Source organism: Numenius arquata, chromosome 8, assembly GCF_964106895.1.
Source record: "Numenius arquata chromosome 8, bNumArq3.hap1.1, whole genome shotgun sequence".
Taxonomy (NCBI): Eukaryota; Metazoa; Chordata; class Aves; order Charadriiformes; family Scolopacidae; genus Numenius; species Numenius arquata.
Genome location: NC_133583.1, coordinates 62,154,913 through 62,178,296, shown reverse-complemented (window position 1 = coordinate 62,178,296; position 23,384 = coordinate 62,154,913). Strand labels below are relative to the sequence as shown.

Here is a 23,384-nt window from a genome sequence, read left to right as displayed (position 1 = left end):
TGGATTTCTGAGGGCATCCTCTTCTGAGGGCACCTTCTTCTGAGGGCATCTTTGTCCCCTCCAGGTGGTGAGACATTCCAATGAAGTCACCATGACCCAATGCACACTGGGCTCAAGTGTGGGTTCCTCTGCACTCATGAATACTCAGCTGTTGGTACCCGTTCCCCACACCCCGTCTCCAAGGCTGTGGGGAGCAAGCTGTGGTGCCGGTAGAGGCAGAAGCACCTGGGGCTGCCCACTCTGTGCCTGCAGCCATCCACCCATCCCCTGGCAGCTTCTGCCCTCTCCTTGTCTTTGAGAGGAGACCTGTGGGCAGCCTGACAGCACGGCTGAGCCAGAGCCCAGGCTGAGGACTGGGACAACCTCCTGCCACCAGTGAGCGGCTGTGCTCTCTCCTTGGTCACACAGCCAGAGCTGCTGGGGGGATGTGTCCCCACACACGAGGAGTGCATCAGACAAAACCTGGAGTCTAGCCCCCTGGAAACACTGGGGTACCACTCCTGACCAGAGCCTGGCATTTGATATAAGCTGGGCAATAAGGCAGTAAAGGACACAGAAAATGATGTCACCACCCTGCCACTTTCTGCTTGTCTTCTGACTGACCCAGCCTCCTGCCAGCTCTCCCTTGTGCCTGGTCTCTCTGCAGGCAGAGGCCAGGCGAGAAGGATGGGGTCCCGAGTCCAGGTGACCACCCGAATGAAGAAGGAGTCTCGGGAGGGCAAGGGGACAGGCAGGGTTCGGTTCCATTCATTTGGGCACCTGCAATCACTGCACCTCACTGCTGGAGACAGGCTGGCGGGACGGGGAGGCAGCACCAACCCATCCCTCACAGTGCATTGAAGAGGCTGCAACAGCCCAGCCCGCTCCCTGCCTGCTCGCGCGTGTATGCATTGGCTTCCAGGCGGTCAATGCACGGGGACGGAGCGGGGCGCCTCTGACGTGCAGCAATATCTGTTCTAGTTTGAGCAAAGATGTCCAGAGGGTCTGGTCGGGTCTGCAGCCAGCTCTGCCCCGGTGCAGCAGACTGCACAATCCTGTGCCGTTACTCCAGAGAGTTTTATGTCCCGCTCACCAGTGAAACACGATTTGCTAAGCACTAATTTCCTGAAAAATTAAGAAAAGAAACACTAAAATGCACAAACATGATTGGCCAAGGTGGGAATTCTGGTTTCCATTTCAGTGGGGGGAGTGTTTATTCCCAGGAATAATGGCATGAACTTCATGTCTTACTGAAAACAACCCAAACCCATCACTTATCTGACAGAAAATACTCCAGACGGGGAGTCTCCAGTCAGCCCTACAAGGTTTGTGTGCGCGGACTGGTCACTAGAGGGGGATGCAATGCGCAGTTTGGAAGCATCTCGCTTTATCTCTGAATTTTCTTCCATCGTGGGTCTCTGTGATACGGATCAATTATACCCTTTGGCAGCACTTGTTTTAGCTTAAATGCACATGTTAATTCTGGAGAGATAATTCAAATTATATTTGCTTTGCCAAAAGTATAGAGAAAAAGAGCAAACAGTTACAAAGCATGTTTTTGCCAACTCTGTTATCTTACACAGCACTACAGATTAAGGTAGTTTTGTATGTTTGTTTTGCTTGTCAGTCTCTTCTGGAACTAAACCACTTGGGATTAATAAGCTTTATCAGTTAGACATCCCTTTTAAAAAAATCTTATTTTACTTTTTATATGCCCGATCCTTAACGGACCAAGAAAGGCAGAAAAAAGGAAGAGATCCCTTGTCCCCTCTCAGCCTTTTAATCCCCAGCGAATGGCACTGAGCATTAAATCAAATCAGTTTCTTTAACACTCTTGGTTACATCTCTCAAAGACAGACACGTCCCCTGCTCATTTAGGAGACACCACTGCTTTTCCGAGTGCTGTGACACTGCAAATGCCACTTAGTGAGTCTTGAAAAGCTTAATCTTGAAAATCTCTCTTTCTCCTAACACCAGTCCCCATTTTATGGCTTTTGACTGGGCTGTGGAACTTGAACTTAAAGCTGCCGGCAGCAGCCCTTTCTCTTCTTTTGGTGCTTCTTTATGAAGGGATAGCAAAGCAAAGGATTGAAGCTCTGTCAATCAAAATGACCAAAATTGAATCTGGTGCAAAGTGTCTCCTCTTCTGTGTTTTGTAAGGGGCCCAGTCTAATCTACTGGTGGGTTTTGCCATATGAAATGAAATATTCTGCCAGAGATAAGGTTTGAAACCAGCTTTGTATACTATTACTAGATTTCATACAGGCATTTCATTTTGAAGTCAGTTCAACTTCGGGGAGGGGTTTGGACTGGATGATCTTGGAGGTCCCTCCCGACTTCACTGTTCTATGATGTTTTTAACTGTAGCTTTCCGCGGCCTCCCTTTGATCTCTCAGCACGCAAGCAGCTCTGTGCACCAAGCTACGGAGGGACTTGCTAAGGGGATTCATTAATTACCCAAGCACTGAGTAAACACCTATATGCGTATTTATCCATATGTGGGCTTTTGCTTCTGTGGCTCCATAAATGCCTTTTGAATGCATTTATTTCCTGCTCCTCTTCGTCTTCATATGGTATTAAGCACAGAAAACCATGTGTCATTTTACTACAATGAGACACATTTGACAGCACATAGTGGTCAGAACTGAAGTGTTCCCTCCCCATATACAAATACTTTTTTATCTACTTGTGTTCAGAACTGGCTGTAGAAAGACTCTCCTTTTCATGCCAGTGTAGCAAGTACGAGCCCTTTTGCAGAAGGTAGCTAACTAACAACATACAACTTTACAGGACTTCAAATTGGAATTACAGTGGCTAAAAACCAGGGTGAGCACCTACACCTCCACCACGAGGACAAAAACCGCAAAACTTGACTAAAGAGAGAGAACACAGCAGGTTTGGAAGGCACCTACTTTACATTAAGAGAATAAAAGTCCTGTGACAACCCAAGAAAAGGTGAGGGGGTGGGTCAATAGATGTTGGTAGTTCCAGGGCACCTGCAGCTTTTGAAGTGAAGGTAAGGTATGAAAAGATTGATAGATTATCTGTTCCTTACAGTCCTGAATACCTAGTGGGGCTCCAGCTGAAATCTCTGCACTTGTCAACCAAAGTTATGGCCTCCATTGCACACACCAGACTCTGAGAGGGTTGGCTCGAACAGCAGAGGACAAGGCTTGCTGGCTCACGTACTGTCTCGCTGAGCGATGACTGAAATAAGTCTTTCTGGTTTTATTATCCGCAGAGCGGGATGAACAAGAGACTAAGGACAGTGTTTGAAAAATACCCCCATATGAGAAAAATGATGTGCTTTCATTCCTGGCTGTGTAGAAACAGTGTATTGTGAATCTAAGTTTGTTTTCTGGTCTTCAGAATTACTTCAGGTTCATGTCTTGTTCAACATGACACTCTCAATTGAAGGTTTTTCAGAAGAGAAGCTGAGCTCTAAGATATGAGGGCTTGGGAAACCATAGTTTGAGGTCAGTAAATTGCAAAAAAATAAGGGTAATAGTTTTCAAGTAAGGATAGGTACTAGTTAGACTAACGGTGACCTGATTCCCTTCACTCTATTTACAGCCTCTGACATCCTTTATTCTCAACCTCGAAGTGGATCATTGCAACATCAGAGCGAAATTATAAATGGTTGTATCCTGCAATGGGCATTGATTCCGGGGGATATTACTCTATACAAACTTCTGATGTGAGCCATAGTGCTTATTGATTTCATCAGTGTCCAAATTACTTTTCTTGTAATATTGACTTTTTTCTGCAAAAGCATATACATGTGAGCAGAACAGTCTTCACATTAAAGCATCTGCCTTTCAAAACAGCTAAAAACATCTCTGTGCTGCCCTTCCGAACCCTGGGCAGTGTTTCTGAATCTCGTGTTACCAGACGGTGTGTACCAGAGAAAGGAGGATAAATAAATCATGAGCCAGTGCCTGTCCTTTGGCTCATGTCCAGGGGTGCCACCGAGCTGCAAACTGAGGTTCCCAACACCTCTCCTGATTGTGGTGCTTGTTCAGGTGCAGAAATACAGCAACAAAACCTAAACCCCTTGCTCTGATTCCCTGCTCTCCTGTTTACAGAAATACAGACCCCAGAAGATTGGTGCCCCATAGACATGAGTGTAATTTCTCAAGATGCTGAGCTACGGCCCGGGCTGAGAGAGGATTTCTCAACCGCACTCAGGATGCCAGAGGGATGTGGCTGAGCTGGGGACACTGGGCCCAGGTGGCTCAGGAAGGGCCATGGACAAAAGCTGGAAGGCAGTGTTTTAATGAGTGGTCACATAACCCTTTTCACACAGGGAGACACAACAAAGGGAAGAGTCGTCTGTGGATGACGACACCAAGCTCGGTGGCGCGGTCGACACGCTGGAGGGAAGGGATGCCATCCAGAGGGACCTGGACAGGCTTGAGAGATGGGCTCGTGCAAATCGCATGAAGTTCAACCAGGCCAAGTGCAGGGTCCTGCACCTGGGATGTGGCAATCCCAGGCACAAATACAGGTTGGGTGGAGAATGGCTGGAGAGCAGCCCTGAGGAGAAGGACTTGGGAGTGTTGGTGGATGAGAAGCTCAACATGAGCTGGCAATGCGCGCTGGCAGCCCAGAAAGCCAACCCCATCCTGGGCTGCATCAAGAGAATTGTGGCCAGCAGGTCACGGGAGGTGATTCTACCCCCCTCTACTCTGCGCTCATGAGACCCCACCTGGCATACGGTGTCCAGCTTTGGAGTCCTCGACACAGGAAGGACATGGACCTGTTGGAACAGGTCCAGCAGAGGGCCACGAAGACGATCAGAGGGCTGGAGCACCTCCCCTGTGAAGACAGGCTGAGAGAGCTGGGGTTGTTCAGCCTGGAGAAGAGAAGGCTCCGGGGAGACCTCACAGCAGCCTTCCAATATCTGAAGGGAGCCTACAGGAGAGCCGGAGAGGGACTCTCTGTCGGGAAATGTAGCGACAGGACAAGGGGTAACGGTTTTAAATTGGAAGAGGGGAGATTTAGACTAGCTATTAGGAGGAAATTCTTTCCTGTGAGGGTGGTGAGGCACTGGAACAGGTTGCCCAGGGAAGCTGTGGCTGCCCCATCCCTGGAAGTGTTTAAGGCCAGGCTGGATGGGGCTTTGAGCAACCTGGTCTGGCGGAGGTGTCCCTGCCCAGGGCAGGGGGGTTGGAACTCGATGATCTTTAAGGTCCCTTCCAACTCTAACCATTCTGTGATTCTATGATTCTATGACATGAAGACTCAGGTACCTCATGGTTGGAACTTTGTGTGTTTGTTTTTCTTTTAAGAGGAAACACTCTAAAGAAAAAACCTCCCAACAGGAAGGATGCCCCAGGCAGGACCCCCATCCACCCTGTCCTGAAGCTGGGCCTCTCTCATCGTCAGGCGATGGAGGCTGAAGCACGCTGGTTTGGTGCGGCACGTGCCTTTCTGAATTCCTGGCTTTAAAACAAGGGCTGCAGTGGCAGAGGCAGGCAGGGCTCTGTCGGGCACCACCAAAAGAAGTAACCGTGCGCTCAGTGACGAGGGAGCGTGGTTATAGTTCAGGATGTATGGGGGAGTTAGCATTCATTTCTGGGCTCTCCAAAAGTGCTCAATAAAATTCATTTATTGTGACAGAACAGTAACAATGGATCAAAATTCATTATTATGCTAGAAGGATGTCTGGAGATGTAAGCTTTTCTTTCAAACTTTGAAAAAGCTTTATGGTTCTCAGTTTCCTGGGAGAGACTTTGTAGTAACGTACATAAGATGGAAAATGGAAGACAAACTTGTGAAGAACAGACACCCGGAATTAACAAAAGCGAGGCTTTGATTATTTTTCTCCTTTTGTTTCTATATTTGATCAAGATGAAGCACAGCCAGCAGCCAAGTGAAAAAGGAACTCAGTGTGTGTGTTCCATGCAAAACACTACATTTCCCCCAATTTGGAAAGATCAACTCAAGTATATCAGGATTTTGTGCAGCACAAATTAGCGTTATTTAGAAGGTATCTGTGACACTCTAATCAGCAGGGAAGGACCTACCTGCCTAAGGGGAGTTAAAATATCTTTAACTGAGGGAGGTCAGGAGAGCGAGAGCCACGTTTTTGCTCACAGGCGGCCCTGGGCAGGACCAGCTCTGCCAAGGGATGGGATCCCTGGTACCCCCCCGGTGCCACCGCACCAGTCTGTTATCCCAAAGGATCCACAGCTCAGGATCAGCTGTACTTTTTCAGGCAGCTCAGAAATAGGCTGAAGAGTGGTGAATATCAGTTTTTCTAGGAAAAAATGAAAATCCTGAGTTTTTACACACTAATTCATTTGTTTTTCAAACCACTGTGATACTATCAGAGAATGGAAATACCCATTGCTGCAGGGAGAAGACATCTGCCATGGGTGCTGCCAACTGGAACAGCTGAGACGAGCTGGAATAGCATCTCCCCACCTCTGCGCTGGATACGCAGCTGAAAGAGCCAGGCACTGGCAATTACTGTCGCACTTTCCAGAGAAAAGAGGAGGTTCTGTACCTGGTACAGAAACTCGAAGAGAGAGGAAACCTTTAAAAATACCTGGAAAAGTAAGCTACTGCCACATTTACAATCTTTCACAGCTCTATAAAAGTTGGATAGAAGCAAGTTTAGGGAGAAAGACAAGATACTTGCTATTTAAGTGTTTGCTAGTGAAAGACTTTACTATATTCAAGATGCCATACAAGAATAGACATCATGGCCATGCAGGCAAAATATCTTTTGCCTATTGCAAAATGTCGTTTAGCAGGAAATGTTCATATAGAATCTATTGAAAATTGATTTACTAATTCAAGGATTTCATTTTCAGAAAGAACACACAAGAGGAAGCAGAAAAACAACAGTTGCCTGCAACAAATAAAAAGCAAGGCTTTTAGAAATGAGCATCACAAACACGGGTTTTCAAACAAACTGGGACTGTGCAGAGAGAGTCACAAAATGTTTTAGTGAAGTGAAAAGCTCCCAGTAACCCTGACGATGAAGGTTTTCATACACCAGTCACTGTGCCTTCATGGCCCATGGCTTTGGAAGGGCTGAGCAAATTAGAACATAACAGCGTATAAATGTGGACACAACAATGCTTACATGACATTTATCAAAATGTTGACGGATCCAAGTAGATTCAGGAGAGTGAAAAGTATATGAAAAAAATAAATGAAAAAGTTGGCAGTGGCTCACATGATGAAGTGAAAAGAAAAGTAATATTGATGGTCTCAACAAAAAAGCATAACTTGCCCATATTAGAGCTGTAGATATGAGCAGGAACAGTCAAGTGAGGAACACAAATTTCACCAGATAATAGTTTTTAGGACAGAAAAAATTTAAGCTCTCCCAACCAGGGCTCCCACAAATCACTCTCTTCAAGATTTCTAGCTTCACCTAAACCCAAACCTTGGGACAATAAATTTTATCATAGAAGTGTAGTGGGTTCATACAATGTAGCCACGACTCTTTTAGTTTATATCAAATCTGATTTTAGCTCCCATATATACTTTCCATCAAAATATGTAAGTGATTTGAGCATGACATGTGGAATTGTTTTGAGACCCCCACCAGACATCAAATGAAAACATTAATCAAATGCAAGGCTGTATTAGGGACGCTCTTGGAGGCTGTGCCCTGGGCTGAATGTAGGCACTGAGTCACACAAAACTATGGGCTTTTCTGTGCTCTTGGTTCAAATTTGACCTCTGACAGCAGGGACAAAAATTGTCACCATGTCTCAATGTGAATAAAATGTGCCGAGCTCCAGCTCCAGCACCAGTCTGCTCAAGGGTTGGATAGACCGTGAGTAAACCCAACTTGACAATACACATAGTCAAGACCTGGGTGACAGTTTTTGTGGAGAAGCTGAGAAATCACTAAAGAGACATTTCACCCTTTCCACGCATGGCACACACAAGCCTTTTGACAAACCAATGCCAGAATGCCCATCTTGGTGCCGAGTGTATGGACATGAGTGAAAGCAGGAGGTAGTCTCTGGAAGGGTTTTGTCAGTCTGGCACCACCAATGAACACTACAGTTTCTAATTTTTCTTTTCGAAAGTAAAAAAATATAATCCAGAGAAATCAGGCTTGGAAGGCACAGCTCACAAACGCTATTAGTGCCTCAATGGCACTTGGAAATTTGAAAACCACAGACGAGAAAGGAACTCTTAGCCTCTGTTTTGAGAAATACAGCAAGAGAAACCTGATCTGATCTGAGCTGACAGAAGGTTAATAATGAGTTCAGCAGAATCAGAAATTAATTGTCTCCTGTTAAGGCGAGACACAGTTTGAAATGGCGAGACCAAGCATCATTCTCTTCATGAAGCCATGGAAGGAAGAAACCGAGAGAAGAGTCGGCGGTGTGTAATCATCCCGGCTTTCACAAAAGCAGGGAGTTCTGTGGCCTGAGGGATGGAAGGGCTTCTGCCTCGCGGGGCAGGAGATGGGCAGAGCACATTCACTGCTGTCCTTTTCCCAGAGAACAGGCTGTGAAAAGATCCTTCTGCCTTTCACACACGGTGGGTTTAATGAAAGGCAGCTGCTATTTTAAGATTTCAGAAGGGATTTTATAACAAAGAGGAGTTGCAGACACCATCCCCATTACCACCAGGCTTCCGTCCTGGCTTTCATCTCCCTCACTGAGCCAGCTCAGAAACTTTTACAGACAGTTAGAGCCATCAAATGAGGGTTAGTCGCTCAAAGGCTTAGTCCAGCCATGTTCAGCTCTTATGCCTTAAATTAAATTGATACTAAAATGGTCTTTTTCTTATTAAAGTGCTATAATCATTGTGGCTACAATCCTTCACTGCAGTATAAGCAGTAATAAGCTGATACGTGTCACCATTGCTGATAGCTGTCAGAACTCCTTTTTCCAGAACTGGAAAAAGCAAAATAAAACTCCCAATTATTCTCAAAATGGAAGGATAACCCCTTTTCCAGCGTAGAGACATGAAACATTCATTTTCCTCTCTGTCCTGTCAAGCCATATTGCAGATTTATTTAATGCATTATGTGCAATGAATTATATTTCAGAACCCACAAAGAGGGTTACAAGCTATGTGAAAATTTAAGGTAAAAAATGTAAGGCTCCTGTGAAGCCACTATCAAAACTTAACACAAGAGGGTCAGAATTTCACTCCTCATCTTTCTCTTCAGTTGCCGTAAAGATTTTCATCTAGTAATTATGCCCGTGGGCTGCCTGGGACTCATGCTGAAAACACGACTCCTGCTCTCACACGGCAAACTTTCAGAAGTTAAGCTACTCAGCACCACACACCAACCGCACTGGTGTCCTCACAGCAAATTATCTTTTGACCCTCACAAATACCATCTGGTAAATGTTCTGTCAGGCAGTGATGCGCTTTGTGGCTCTCTAGAGAGATGCTGCTTTGGGTTTTCTTTTGTGGAAAACATTATTTAAAATCCTTCAGTGCAGAACTAGTTTCCTTACAGCCAGTAGTGACAAGGCAAAGCGGAACCACAAGGTTTGGATCTTTGCTGTCCTGAAACAGTTCCAGGGACGGCAGCACTCAGAGACGGGGTGCTCGACTTGTATCCCTACAGTGGAATTGCAGGATGTGGCTTGTATTAATATACTTAAATTAAGCCTCCATATAGTCAATATACACAGATGAAAATAACCCATCAGCAATATCCTTCTAACCATCATACATTTATCAACTCCATATAGAAACACCATATCTGCACATTTAAATAAAGTAATTGGGTGTGTAATTGGCAATAGTTAACAGCAGCCATTTGTATATGCCTGAAGCAGTTTTAACACGAGCAGATGGATGCACTCATACATTGGAATAGATGAATAAAGCACAGTGTGCTAAAATTCAGTCAGATATAAAGCAGAATTTGTGCCCATATCGCTAACCTAGGACACACAAATCCCAGAAGACCGGCTTGAAGTGATGTATTTTGTAAAACTGCATTTTTCAGAATAAAATAAAGAAATGTGGAGTTTCTTTTGCATTAGTGATCTGATTTTCTTCTTCAGTCTGCAGAGATATTTTTTCTTTTGTAACCACAAATAGAGTTATTCTTTCATTTTAAAAATGTGGCTTCAAGAGCAGCTACTCATTTTTGAAAATACCCTTTTGAACCCAAAGTTCTTGGGAACTGAGAGAGAATTCAAGACATTATCATTATATACACGCCTGGCTCTCAAATGTGTCACTGTGGGCCACTGCCAGAGACAGGACACTGAGTCTGGTGGGCTTCAGCCTGACCCCTGTGACTGCTGTTATATACATCCACACACCGTGTCCTTGTTATGCCTCAAATCCCAGGAAACCTCACATTTATCATGTACGAATACTGCATGCAGAGTCCCTCCCTTCACAGGTCTCCTTTGCAGAGCTGTCAGCGTAGGTAACACGTGGAGCAGGGAACCAGAACCCTTCCCATGTGCAGGCCATGCTGTTCTCCTGCAGATGCCAACAGCAATGGCCAGAAAACTGCTGCTGCCTCATATTTTTTCAGAATTTCATACCAGACCCCTGAACTGGGCATTGTCTCACAATCAGTTTACTTCTTTGCTCAGCAAAAGGAAAAATCCAGCTCCTTTTTTCAAAAGAGTGAGAGTCTTTCACAAGGAATATCTCACTGCAGCTATCAGTGTCACTACGAAATGAAAACTTACAGTAAGAGGCAGGAGAATGTTATTTATTAGATCACCATAACTCTATAGGACTGGTCACTTGAGATATAAACAAATGAACATTTCTGTGATTTTTCTCAAATCAAGTAGTTGAGCTGGTGACAAATGAAGAGGTGTATGTCTGACAGAAGAAAATCCTTTTTGTGACTCACTCCGTCCTACTTTTAAAGAATTCTTTCTGTAGCAACTCTCTTGTCTCAGTGTTTGTACGTATGACGGAGCTATCTCCAAGCAAACTACTGTGGCTAAAAAGTGCAAAGCTAAAAGCTATAAAGCTACTCAGCACTAACTTCCTTTGCCTGGTTGCTCTTCTTTACATAGGCCTACAGGTAATTTTGGTCAGTCCCCTCCCAAAGCAGAGGCTAGTGCAGAACGGCTGGTCTGAGGGATTTCTGATGTAGATGCGACACCAAAATATTCTGCTCAGTAGAGAAGATGCTTCCTGCTTCTAACAAAGACTGAACGTTGGTGGGCCAGATGCGAGAAAATACCAGGCTTTAGCAGTTGCATCCTTCACTGACAACTACAGAGCAGCAAATGTGACTCATAGTGGTTTGTATAAAAACTCTGAGGTTTTTTTTTAATCCGGTTTCATTTCTAGAAGGAAATCTGGATAATCAATTCATGGGGAATCTCTCCTACTTAGTTGCCAGCGGCACTGCTAGCTGGGATTTGCCTGCCACACCTCTGTGAGTGTCACTTTGGGCAGTCCTTCTAATTAGGATGCTGCTCCCCTCCCCGTAACAAGCAGGAGCTCATCAAGGTTCCTCCCCTTGCAGACAGGCACCTAAAAAAACCAGGAGGGGTTGCCTTCTGGGAGGCTTCTGCATTTCTGCATCCACCTTAGGGGGGACTAGAGACTAGTTTAAATCAGGTGCTTCATTGTTAGAGGGGCAAAAATAGGTGAAATGAATCAATCAATGGTTTGGAATCAAGAAATTATACTGGGGAAATATACTAGAGGGCATAACTTGTAAACAGGCTAGCCCACAGGACTAGTGTATGCAAACAGGGTATAAATATTTTGTAAATGTCAGATAGCTGTCAGTGAAATTATTATAAGCATGAAGTTGGCCACTGTCTGTTAAGTCCTTCAACTAAAATGTATTAAAGCCTCCAGTGAATGTGAAAGCCCCAATTCCCCCGTCCAAGTGATGTCAGCAGCCCTTCCTCCAGACTCCATCAGTGCTAACGAGGCACCGCACAGTCATGGGGGTCTGCGAGTGCAGGGGAGGCTGCAGAGCACCGCTGTGTGGGGGAGGCTGCAGAGCGTGGCTGCTGCTTTCAGACTTCATGGTCCCGGAATGTTTAGGATAAAGAAAGCAACTGACCTGTTCAAATCGCGATGTATGATTGGTTGTGTGAGGTTGTGGAGGTACTCCATGCCTTTGGCAACATCTACAGCAATGATTAATTTCGACTGCAGATCAAGAGTTCTATATTTTGAAAAAAAAATAATATTACTCGAAGTTAATAAAAATACAAGAATTATCTGTAAATTTTTATCTGTGAATCATGGAACCTTTAAAATTGTTTTAATCTTATGTAATCTATGTAGTGTAAAATATACTTACGTATATAATGTAAAATAATGACTAAATAACAATTTTGTGACTACTTATTAATTTCCCTTGTACACCCAATAATATGAATCAAAGCTAAATTTTTTCTAGTGTGTCCTGTTCTCTGCTGTTTTATACTGAAACTAATAACATTTAGACCAGCATAGGTGTACTAGTCTCCTGAATTCTGTACCCCAAGCCCAGCAGAGAGGGAGCGGAATACCTCTTCTGTTCATGGAGCAGGGAGAAGAGTGACCCTCCAGAAATATACTGGGTCACGATGGCAAACTGGCTGGGGTCATCTAAGCAAGCTCCCACGAACTGGATGACACACGGGTGGTTCAGTCGGCAGAGGATGGAGACTTCACGGCAGAACATGTCCACATCGGATTTGGAGCAGTAGGTATTGGCTCGGTAGCTTAGAATTTACATGAAAGAAAACAATAAGGCAAAAATATAATAATATATGGGGGGTTTTAATACTTCAAACTAGGTCATTGACCAAACAAGATGGAAAAGTTTGATAAACTTACCGTTTGATTGCAACAATTTTATTTCTGCATCGTCCCTTATATACTTTTCCAAAAGACCCTAAATTGATTTAAAATAAATAAGCACAAAGATGTTTATTCTGAACATCAGGCATTTAAAATGCATGCATTCTTCTTTCTGGTACCTGAGCCGATAATCTCATGGAACTCTATTTCAGAGAGCTGAAGATGGAAATGTGAGGGCAGACCAGCACGGAGGAGGAGCACATCTGCCTTTTCTGCAAGAGAAAACACTTATCCTATTTGTAAAGTGCAGGGTTAAGGACAGCATGTAAGGTTTTCACTTCACAAGACCATTGCACAGTAACAGCTGATTTTCCTCCTGTGAATTGGGACTTGTAATCCCATTCCCTTCCCTTTCAGTAGCCGCAGCAAATCCCAATGATGGACAAACACTTGCAGCCCCACAGCTGCCTGGGGCACTCTTGGCTGTGAAATCTTGTCACTGATGAGCCCTGGCCCCAGAAGCATGTGCTGCTGTAGCACGTGACAGTCGCATAAAATCCTGTCTACAGAGAATTAGTTCCCTTTTTTTCTGTAGAGCCAGTGCTCATTACTGAAGCAGGGATGTCATTCCAGATCTGAACCACTCTTTAGTGACATGTGGACTCTGAATTTTGCAACTTAGTTCAGTTAGCAAACATCTCTACCTTGTTGATCTTTTTCGTTTATTACTATGACATTTATCAGAATATTTCTAAACGGAACATTTCAGTGCTGCTATGTAAAGGGTGCAAGGATTTGATTATATCCAGAGCGAATATTTGAAGTGGAAAATTGAAAGCACCGCAAAAAATGGAATATTTGAAAGTAAAAATATTGATCTGAATATTTTATCTGTGTTTCACATTAACACAAATTATTTTTGGACGGTATTTTCTTGTAAAGAGAATTCAGGCATTTTACAGTGGAATTCAATATGATATTTGTTTGCATTCATGGATATGTGTGTATTTCACTAGTACTAATTCACAATCACAATCTTTTCTCCAAAGAAATAAAAATAAATATACTTTTTAAAGTAAATGAAAATAATATAAATACAGGATTTATCATGCTGCTGTTCAACAAAGCTAAGTATATTGTTTCATAAAATTATCCTAGGGAGATAGGTGCTGCTTATGCACATCATTACATTTCTGAACAATGGAAATTCCAGGAATAATGAATCTCACACAGTATGTTTAGGCTGACAAACACCTTGGGTAGAAAGACCATAAAAGTTCAAGTTCCCCCTTGCCACTGAAAGTACCTTTAGTCATGCTTTTGATCTTTCCTAGAGGGGATGGAACTGACACGTAGGAACCATCTGAAATAGAAGAACAGAATGAATTTTATGGAATTCAAGGATGGTATAAGCATCTGTACCGATAAATTAATGAGGCAATGATTGTTTGAAGAATGAATAATAAAGGGCTGAAAATACACATAAGCACACAAACACCTGTGATTGTGACGTTATATTGCTGTGCTCTTGGAAGTAGTTTGTATGTATCTCCCCTAAACGCTGCAGAGCCATACTGACTCTCAGTGGTGCTAAAGGCGGCCAAGGCAGCCTTTTACATCAGCTGGGTTTTGTAAAGGAACTCGGGTCAGATTCACAGATTCCGGCACCCGGGCTCCAAGTGTATCACACTGATTAGTTCACCGACGAGATTTTCCAAAAGACCCATCTTTCTCCACATACCAAAAATTTCATCTCCTGTTTTGCTGCTCAAGTGGGAGCTGAGTTCTTTGAACAATCAGCATCACAAAATCTCCCTGTTTCTGTTAATTGCTACCAAAATAAATTTCCGATACATGCAAAATGTAGTCCCCTGAAGATTTACACACGCCTGAATTTACACACCCAAACCCAGAAGATGCCAGACTATGCACGAGGCAGGTTGTAGGGTTCCTGCTGGTTCCAGGGCAGGAGGAGTCACCGGCTGGGAGAACCACTGTGGGTACCACATTCACCCTCTCTGGGCAGCCTCCTCTACACACCACAAAATGTTCAGTCTGTCCACTGCTCTCCTTAACGTCCTTCTTGGCACTTGCCATTTAGTTGCCAATAGAAAAGAGTATTTTTGTAGCAAAAAGGGCAATTACTTTTTCCCAAGGGGGAATTGGATATCCAAAGCTATTAAAAAATAACAAGGGGACGGAGTATAGAAATATACCGAATGTCAGTAATCAAAGAAACCTCAGAGGTAAACAACACAAAGAGAATAGCTAAGCAAGGCATTAAGGATGTGAAAAGGTATGAGTAATGATTACCAGGGACTGATCTTCCTCTCACAGCTTTTGGCTTGTCTTTCCAGGGAGTAATACAAAGTGACAACGCGATGTTAAGATAAAGGAAGAATTTTGATGTAAATAGAGGGTACCTGGAAAATGGGGATTCTCATGACACTAATTTTCTTTGTGCCAGGAAGAATTGATCCAAAGCTCCCTGAGATCCGTGGGACATTCCCAGAAACTTCAGCAGTCTTTGGATCAGACTCTTCAGTTAGAGAATAAAGTGATATCTCAGACCATACCTCCTCCAGGCTGTGAGTATTCATTACAGGGTGATTCATCTTGAGGTCTCTTGTAATGCTTCAGAAGGGTCACAATGGCATCATGACCTAAGAAAGAAAGAGGAAATATAAGGATTTGCAGGTAAACACAATAGTCGTCGCCTTTTTTTTTTTTTTTAAATTGATTTATACAATATCAGAGGATATTTAAAAACATTTACAATGTCCCTATAAAACCTGTAAGCAAAGATACAGTGGCACTAATCTGAAACATACTGTGATTCCTAACTACAGAAACACCGGGAAATCCCTGCCAATAAAAACAAGCACGTTATCTCCATGTGTCCATGGAGGTCACGATGCTTGGATCAGGTACCAAATGCTACCTGTCATTTCCTGCTTCTACAGCTGCAGAGTTTGTTGGCATTTCTTTAAGGATATTTTTCACTACTACCTTAATGAGTAGGGCTTTTGGCTTTTTGGCTTATAACAAGCCGGAGAAAGACCAGTGAGCCCACAAGTTATGAAAAGGTCATTTGCTAGGTCTTCTAGGGTCCTGCAAAAATGTAGAACTCCAGCTCTTAAGGGCGGTAGAGGAAAGAGAGGGGGCAGAGGCTCTGCTGCTGACTCTCACCCAGCTATCAGAAGTTGGCTCCTACAGGAGAGATGCCCTGCTGCCTCCCCAGGCTGCCAGGGCAGGAGCTCACCCCAGAGCGTGTCAGCACAACGGAACAACCCTCTAAAACACGGGAATTTCAGTGAAGGACAGCTTTTACAGATAGCAGCTTTCTGGACATCAAAATTCAGAGGATGATTGAAGTGTTGTCACTTCCAGTAACACAAATGCTGACCCAAAGAAGACTGTCACTTCTCTACCAAAGCAAGGAAGAGACTGTTCAATACCCTTCGACAGTCCCTGGGGGTGGAACGGCAACGCCAGGAAGAACAAACTGAAGGGTCTCCCCCATAAATACATGGCTCTCAAACACCGATGAAATGCATCAATGGATGGGAACATCAAGAACACTTTCAGGAAGAAATAAGGCTTTTTATTCACGTGGAGTCAAAAACAGAACAGAAAACTGACAGATTACGGTACATATAGGATATGGAAAATGCCTTGCTTTGATCCATATTTGCAAGAATTTAAGATTACTGGCTGTGATTCATTGCTCCTTGTAATGTCTCCTTCAGTAATAAAATTAAAACTCCTCATGCACATACCAGAGGGAGAAATAGGCTTTTCTGAACAGGCTGTATATTTTCTATTTTAGCAGCGCATAAATACTCCTGTCTTTGAGTTTGTGCCGAATTAAACTGGTGTTTAACAGAGTATCTGAGAAGATAAAGAAAAGGGCTGCTTTTTATAACCCTTCATGCCAGGAACTGGAAAGCGGATGGGGAAAGCTCTCAGTCTACAGGGACTGAGGGGTTATTTTGTTCTGTTCCCTCCTTCCTGTACTGTTCTTATGCATTTTGTAGCAGAAACTAGAAAATTGAAATACCTTTCTCATAAGCCCACATCAAACAGGTCTGCTCATCCTTTTCTCCACTGGACCTACTGGGATCACAAGCTACCAGATTCATATCAGCCCCGTTATCCAGCAGAAACTGCACCAATCGAATATGGCCATGGTAGCAAGCACAGTGTAAGCCTAGGATGTCAGAGACACAGGGTAAGCACAACTGTCAGGACATTGTGATAGGACTTGCAGCAACAACTATAAAGCACAAATTGATTTCCTCGATAAAGGAATATATTATAAAAAAAACCAAACAAAACAACCTGAGGCAATAGGTGAAAATAAAATATTAATGCCACAAGAACCAATCTATTGCCTGCTATGGAACATGTCAGCATTTACTCTACCACCTGCAAATCACATTAACAACTTTGTACATGAGGAAAAGCAAGTAGAAGCAAAGACGACTCTTTTTTCATTCCCTGCAGTAGGAACATGGAGGTGGGCAGCCATCAGATGCTCTCTCCTACATGCCCAGTCCCCAGCAGAATGGCACTTGGGCCCAATTGTTAAAGGCTTAGAGGCCTGACTATATGGGAGAACCAGTTTCCATGGGATTTTGTTACGCACATACAAGCGAACGAGCCTGCACATCCCCACTGAACGCTTACCCCTTCTGTGCCTGCCTGCAAACGTGTTTCAGAAAAGTTGAGGTCTGTCTGAAAGGTAATTGGCATCTGATCATCAAATTATCATGGGAATTACCCTGGGAATCCTGACTGTGTATATGGCTTCCAAATGCTTTGGTGCTGGTGTGTGCGCTCACCCACAATGAGGACAACGGTGTTACCTGTATGTCCATCTCTCCCCTGGTGATTGATGCCTACAACATTCTGGTCAAGCAGGAACTTTACAAGTTCTATGTTCTTTCCATAGGTGCAAGCACTGCAAAAACAAAAGGACAAGTGAATGCTATAGTCCTTAAAAGGACAAATACTTTGTGTAGCCAAAAATTTAAAAAGAATTACCCAGAGATAAAAATGTAGTAATAGAATAAAGGATCTTTAGAAATGTGCAAATGCATGATTAATCTACCAAAGCACATTCATTTCTGTCATTTCAGAAACATTGTAATTTTTCTTGAATAAATTAATTTTGCACAGCTATGCAAAATTAATAGTTTTGCAAAGTGCCTCTGAAATAACACTTTACAAACTTGCAGCATCATGACCAAACTGCCTTCTGCCACCTCATTTCTAATGCAGAATATCTAGGCTCCAGCAGGTTTCTAGGCAGAACAGGCTCTAAACTCAGCTTCCAAACTGGACAGAAAGAGAAACCATATTCATATGGACGGTTATAAACCTTTCCAACCTTGCTCTCTCTCTCCCCACTCACTGTCTGGTTCTGCCTCCTACTTCATGTCCTCTCCTGTATCCCCGGCTCCAACCCTCCCCTCCGTCCCCAGCTCCCTGTGTTCTTTGTGCCTCACCCGGCTGCTGGGGGATGGTTGTTATTTGGGGGATGGTGCTGCAGGCGTGTGTGAGGGGAATTGTATGGATAATAACGTTTTAAACATCTCACCTGTGGAAAGCCGTTTCGCTGAATATATTTTCTTTAGTGAGGCTTTCTGTTCCCGAGAGCTGAATTATTTCCTTGACAACTTCAAACTTTCCATTGTAACAGGCGCTGAAGGTGAAGTCAGGAAAGAGTCGTTAACGACCCCTGCTTTCCCATTAGGCCCAACCTGCATGAACCAGCTTCTCCGTGGGACTCACAGGTGTAAAGGAGTGTCTCCGTAGATGTTCACCACATGGGGCTGGACTTCGAAGCTGCTCTGCAGTAAGAACTTCACAATTTCATGGTGTCCAAATCGGCAGCAGAAGTGCAGGGGGACGTGGTCTTCATTGTCCTGAGCATTCACTGCCATTTGACCCAGGAAGAGACCAGAGAAAGTATTTCATAATTAACACAGCTTGTGTTGAGAATTTAGCAACGCTTTATGTGTTGTGCATATATGTTATAAAATTTCCTGCTAAAATAATTATGGTCCTATTCCTTTAACATTGACATTTCTGTGAGCTTTCATGTATCAAAACTACATTACTCAGTGCCCTCTGTAGTACGCTCTTCAGACGATTTTTTGGACTTAGGGTACAATCGCTTTCCTCCAGTAGCAGATGTATTGAATGTTTCGATGTAGCCTTCCATGAATGAATCACGAGTTATAAATGACCCTTAGAAATAACAATTGCTGTCAGTATATTGCAATGTGAAGCAAAAGTAAGATATGTAGCTGCACTATGTAGGAAAGCAATCCACTGAGTTATTCCAAACGCAAGGAACAACAGTTGTTAATTACAAATACTAGGAAGAAACATACTTCACTGTTGCTCTCAGGAAAGGCCAATCCAGTTGGCTTTAAGGTTTGTGTTAGCTTCCTTGAGCAGCAGAATCAAGGACTCTTGATAGAGTTAATACAGTGACAAAAAAGAAGTTTAAACAAAATAAAAGAGGTACAATAAGGATACATTTCTCATAGACGCTATTATTATACAAATACATAAAGGGCAAGAAAGGAAGAGGAGAATTTGTTCAAACTTCTGGATTACCAATGTCTTCATTCTGCTCACTGTATCGCTTCACCTGCAAGGAAGACTATTATGCGCTTCACATATTTAAGATGCTGGGAGTATTCTCTGACATAATATGAAACTATATAAAAGAATGGACAAAATGAGAGGCGTTGCTGGGAAGGAATGGCATTTATCTCTGCATGGAACCCATCTGTTGGGGAGCTGTCCTGGGGAGATACCGCACTCACGGGCAGGGATTGTTTGAGACTGAGGAATTTCCCTGGAGCATGTCCATGCCAGGAGCCTTCTGCGTGTTTACAGGGTTGGTGATGGCATCCCAGCAGCTGGGAACCTCCTTGGGTATGTCTGAAATGGGTATGGACATACCCTGCATGGCTTGCTCTTAGTCTGTCTGGAAGGGGGCGAAGAAGAGATGGGACAAGGCTCTAGGCAGGGTTCTCCGGTGGTACCCAGACATACAAATACTGTTCTGATTATCCAGAAAAAGTCTTTATGCAGTTCTGTTATAGGGTTCTGTTTTCTCTTCGTTTTCTGTCAGTATAAAGAACAATGAAAATGAAAATAAATCCCCATTTTAAAACCTTTCTGAAGTAATGCTGAATGCTCACAGAAATGGACAGTCCTTTAAAATAAGCTGAACTTGTAATTTCACTGATGTCTAGTGACAGATAGTTCCAAAGATGAATTCTATTTCAGGCCAAACAAAAAGAAAAGAAGGAATTGCTATAACTTACATTAAGCTTGTGGCTTGCAAATTTCATTAACTGCTCCCATTAGCCTCCCAAGCAGTCTTATAGCAAAAGCAGTAAAGAAAACTGTTTTATTTCTCTATTCTAAAATAATTCTCCCTTTATAGATTTATGTGACATGTTACCCTTTATTTTTTATTATGATGCGGTACCAGACACAGATTCATTCTGAAGTGCAATAAATAAGAGGGGAATAAATGTCAAAGTTTTATAATAATAAATGTCAACGTTTTAGAACCCACAGAATGTCCTGAAGGACATGAGGGGTCTCGGTGCCATGAGCTTCTACAACACAAGGAGGTGGAGCAAGGAAGGAAACATGAATCTTTTCCTTTGTGTATGCAGGTGGGAATGATGTCAAATACTTGCAAGCCATTTCCTTTGCCTCTGGAAGGACATCTAACTAAAACATGGGATGATGGCTTTTGTTTTAGTTGATAGCTTTTTGATTTCTAAATGATACACGACAGGTAAACTGGAGTATTGTCTTAAAAAGGAGGAGAAGTTCAGAGTCAAGACAAAACAAAATCAGTCAAAAACACTTTAGAAGAGAGTTATGGCAAAAATGTACACCGTATTGATTCATGAATTACTAAAGAAGAGTCCTTCAAATTGAGATTTTAAAGTATTTTTATATTAAATTGAAGAGAGTGCAACTGTCATGGCAGGCAGAGACTAAAAATTCAGGTTGCTTATAAGTAAACAGTAAAAATGAGCAAATGCTAAGTTTGTGTCTGGAACAAAATGGAGTACTGTAGGAATTATTGTTAGGACTGAGATATCACACAGGTAGAAAATAACAAGGGAAACCATTACAGTAAGCAAAAGGATGAAAAAAATACAGTGCAAGCCTGTTTTAAAACAATAAAGGATGTTGCCCAAGTCCCAGGGTGTGACAACTGTTTAATATTCAGAGAACCATGACTGAAAGTGCCTGGGTTTTTAGTATCAAACTCTGGTTTCAAATTTAGGATTGATTGTATTTGGCAGAGGTGACACTTATTTTCAAAGGTACTTGAAAAAAGAGGAGCTGCAACTCTGGGCAGTTCACTAGCCCTGAAAGCAGACAAATTTTATTAAAAGACTACAGGAATTATAAAGACAAAGGATCTATTTTATGTCACATGGTTTCTTTCAGGACCAGCAGTTTGGAGAATAATGATAAATAGCATTTAGCTTATGTGAAGCAAAGGAAATGTTTATTTCCTGGCCAGCAACTAGTTCTCTAAGGTGGCAGGGATTCTGTTTCTTAGCTACCCCATCAGGGTATAAATCAGTTTTTTAAATACGATTTTTCTCTTTCATTTTGAAAGGAACAGTTTTTGAAGTCATGCAAACATCTACCGTAGAAGTTTTACTTCCACATTTGAGGATTTGAGAAGCAATTATTTCCAGTCCCTCCTTGATTTCTAAGAAATGGAACAGAAAAGAAGGGTGGAACATACTGGCAGTTCTAAATTACCATTACGTAAAAACCCCGCCTTTCATTGGCCCGCTGCTTTTCCTGCTGGAGCGCTGGGACAGCAGCAGAATGTGGCCGTGCACTCGGGCCAGCTGAGAACAGCAACAGGGAAAGCCACATCTCTTGATTTTCAATAACCAAGTTTGCCTCCCTTCCTGTAAGCGGTGGGTGAGACTGAGAAAAAACCGCTGATGAGATGGCTTGGCCTTTGGCTCAAAAGCCAGTGCTGCCGAGTCTCAAACCCGTACCCCTGAGACTCCTATCGGGCTCGGCAGCCGGAGAATGTGCCTCTGCGGGCCGGGACCAGAGCCAGGCAATGGGTAAAGCCAGCACGTCACCTGGGTCTGACCATTGCTGGGTATTCAGTCTTGGGAACCACACAGAGAAGAGTCGGGTGTGGGTGTGAGCAGAGTGAAGCGATGAGAAAAGCCAGGAGACAGAAGGAGTTCGGTGAGATGAAATGAGGGAAGAGACTGGCTATTTAGGAATTCCAATGGTTTCCCATTGTAATAAACAGCCTTTTCTATTTTACTTTAGAACAAAAACCTTCTCTTTGTTTTGTTTATTACAATTATCCTAGAAAAAATCTATCAGATTACAAGCATGAATCAGAAACTCTGAAGTGGTACTTTGTACCCCAATTATTGCAACATCCTACCATTTGGATACTCTAAAATACAAAGCTGAACTTCCTGGCAGAATAAACAATGCAAGCTGGTAGCAATAACGTTGAGTCAGTAACGCAAAAAAATCTCTACGAGTTCGGAAGGTGTGAAAAAAAACCCAAGGAAATAGAAGTTGTTAAAAACAGAAATGAGCTATTCCATGTTAAATCAGTTTGTAAAAGTCTCAGGAGAGTTAAGGCACTTAAAACGATAGCAGCTTGTAACGGCATGCTGGGTTTCAAGATATGTTAATGAGCTCAAAATTAATTTGGAGCTTAAAGAAATCTGATCAATACCTCAACAAATGTGCTTGAAAGACCTTCTGTGATTTCTGAAAATATCAGAATTTACTTAGTCCTTTCCTACAGTGTTTATGTTAAAACAAATGATGAGAATAGCGACTGGAGAACCGACTGTGCCTGTAACACATCGGGTTCCTATATACGCATATGTAAAACACAACATTTGTGATGATATACATACAGGCAGTACATTTCGCTTATATGTTTTTCTTATATATTGTGGCTGGGCTGAAGAGGAACTTTGGCTATTGTTAGACTGCAAATGCTGCTATATTTCAGCAGTATTCTGACCTTTTCAGTCTGATTCACTGGTCACTGCTTTTCTGCAGCTGCCGTGGCCTCAGAGCTGATCAAGGAGTCAGTCAGGGCATGTTAAAAGAAATAGTTCAAGTTTATGACACCAATTACTGGCCTGCACAGAATACTGCCAAAATTTCTTCAGGTTATTTCACCAATTACTTTCATTCCCAGGCATTAGAGAGCTGTTCCTCCGCTGCTATATTTATACCCAGTTTCAAAGTGTGCTACTTTGTGAGTAAAAGACTTCCCGCTTCCACTCTCCTTTTTCTTTTTCCAGTGCTGAAGATTCTGGTTTTAAAGAAAAGGATCTGAAATGGTGTCCCAGATTCTTTTCCTTTTGGAATAAATGATCTAGCTGTTAGTGAACCTCCCACTGCCTTGTTATGGTGAGTGAGCATCCCTTCTTTTCCCCCTCTTTATTACAATTATATCAGTTTGGTGCACACACATCGAGACTGAAACATCAAGAGCTCACTATTGAAACAGTGCTTACAAATCTGAGTCATGCTGTTTCCCTCCACGCTTTTTTTACTGCCCGAGTAGGATGTGTGTACTATAGGCAAGGCTCGCAGAGAATATGGCA

The 23,384-nt window shown here is 43.0% G+C and overlaps 1 protein-coding gene across 2 annotated transcripts in view; it reads right to left on the bottom strand.

Moving 5' to 3' along the window:
- The window catches only part of TNNI3K (TNNI3 interacting kinase), a 65,482-nt gene that overhangs the window by 25,242 nt on the left and 16,856 nt on the right, over positions 1 to 23,384 (bottom strand). For both annotated transcript variants that reach the window (XM_074152681.1, XM_074152682.1), the window contains exons 8-17: positions 18,505 to 18,649; positions 18,311 to 18,415; positions 17,577 to 17,671; positions 16,769 to 16,918; positions 15,285 to 15,371; positions 14,015 to 14,071; positions 12,888 to 12,980; positions 12,745 to 12,802; positions 12,435 to 12,629; positions 11,981 to 12,085 (exon numbers count right to left, since the gene is read on the bottom strand). In XM_074152681.1, coding sequence (XP_074008782.1) covers positions 11,981 to 12,085; positions 12,435 to 12,629; positions 12,745 to 12,802; positions 12,888 to 12,980; positions 14,015 to 14,071; positions 15,285 to 15,371; positions 16,769 to 16,918; positions 17,577 to 17,671; positions 18,311 to 18,415; positions 18,505 to 18,649 — 1,090 coding nt within the window. The remainder of the gene's footprint in view (positions 1 to 11,980; positions 12,086 to 12,434; positions 12,630 to 12,744; positions 12,803 to 12,887; positions 12,981 to 14,014; positions 14,072 to 15,284; positions 15,372 to 16,768; positions 16,919 to 17,576; positions 17,672 to 18,310; positions 18,416 to 18,504; positions 18,650 to 23,384) is intronic.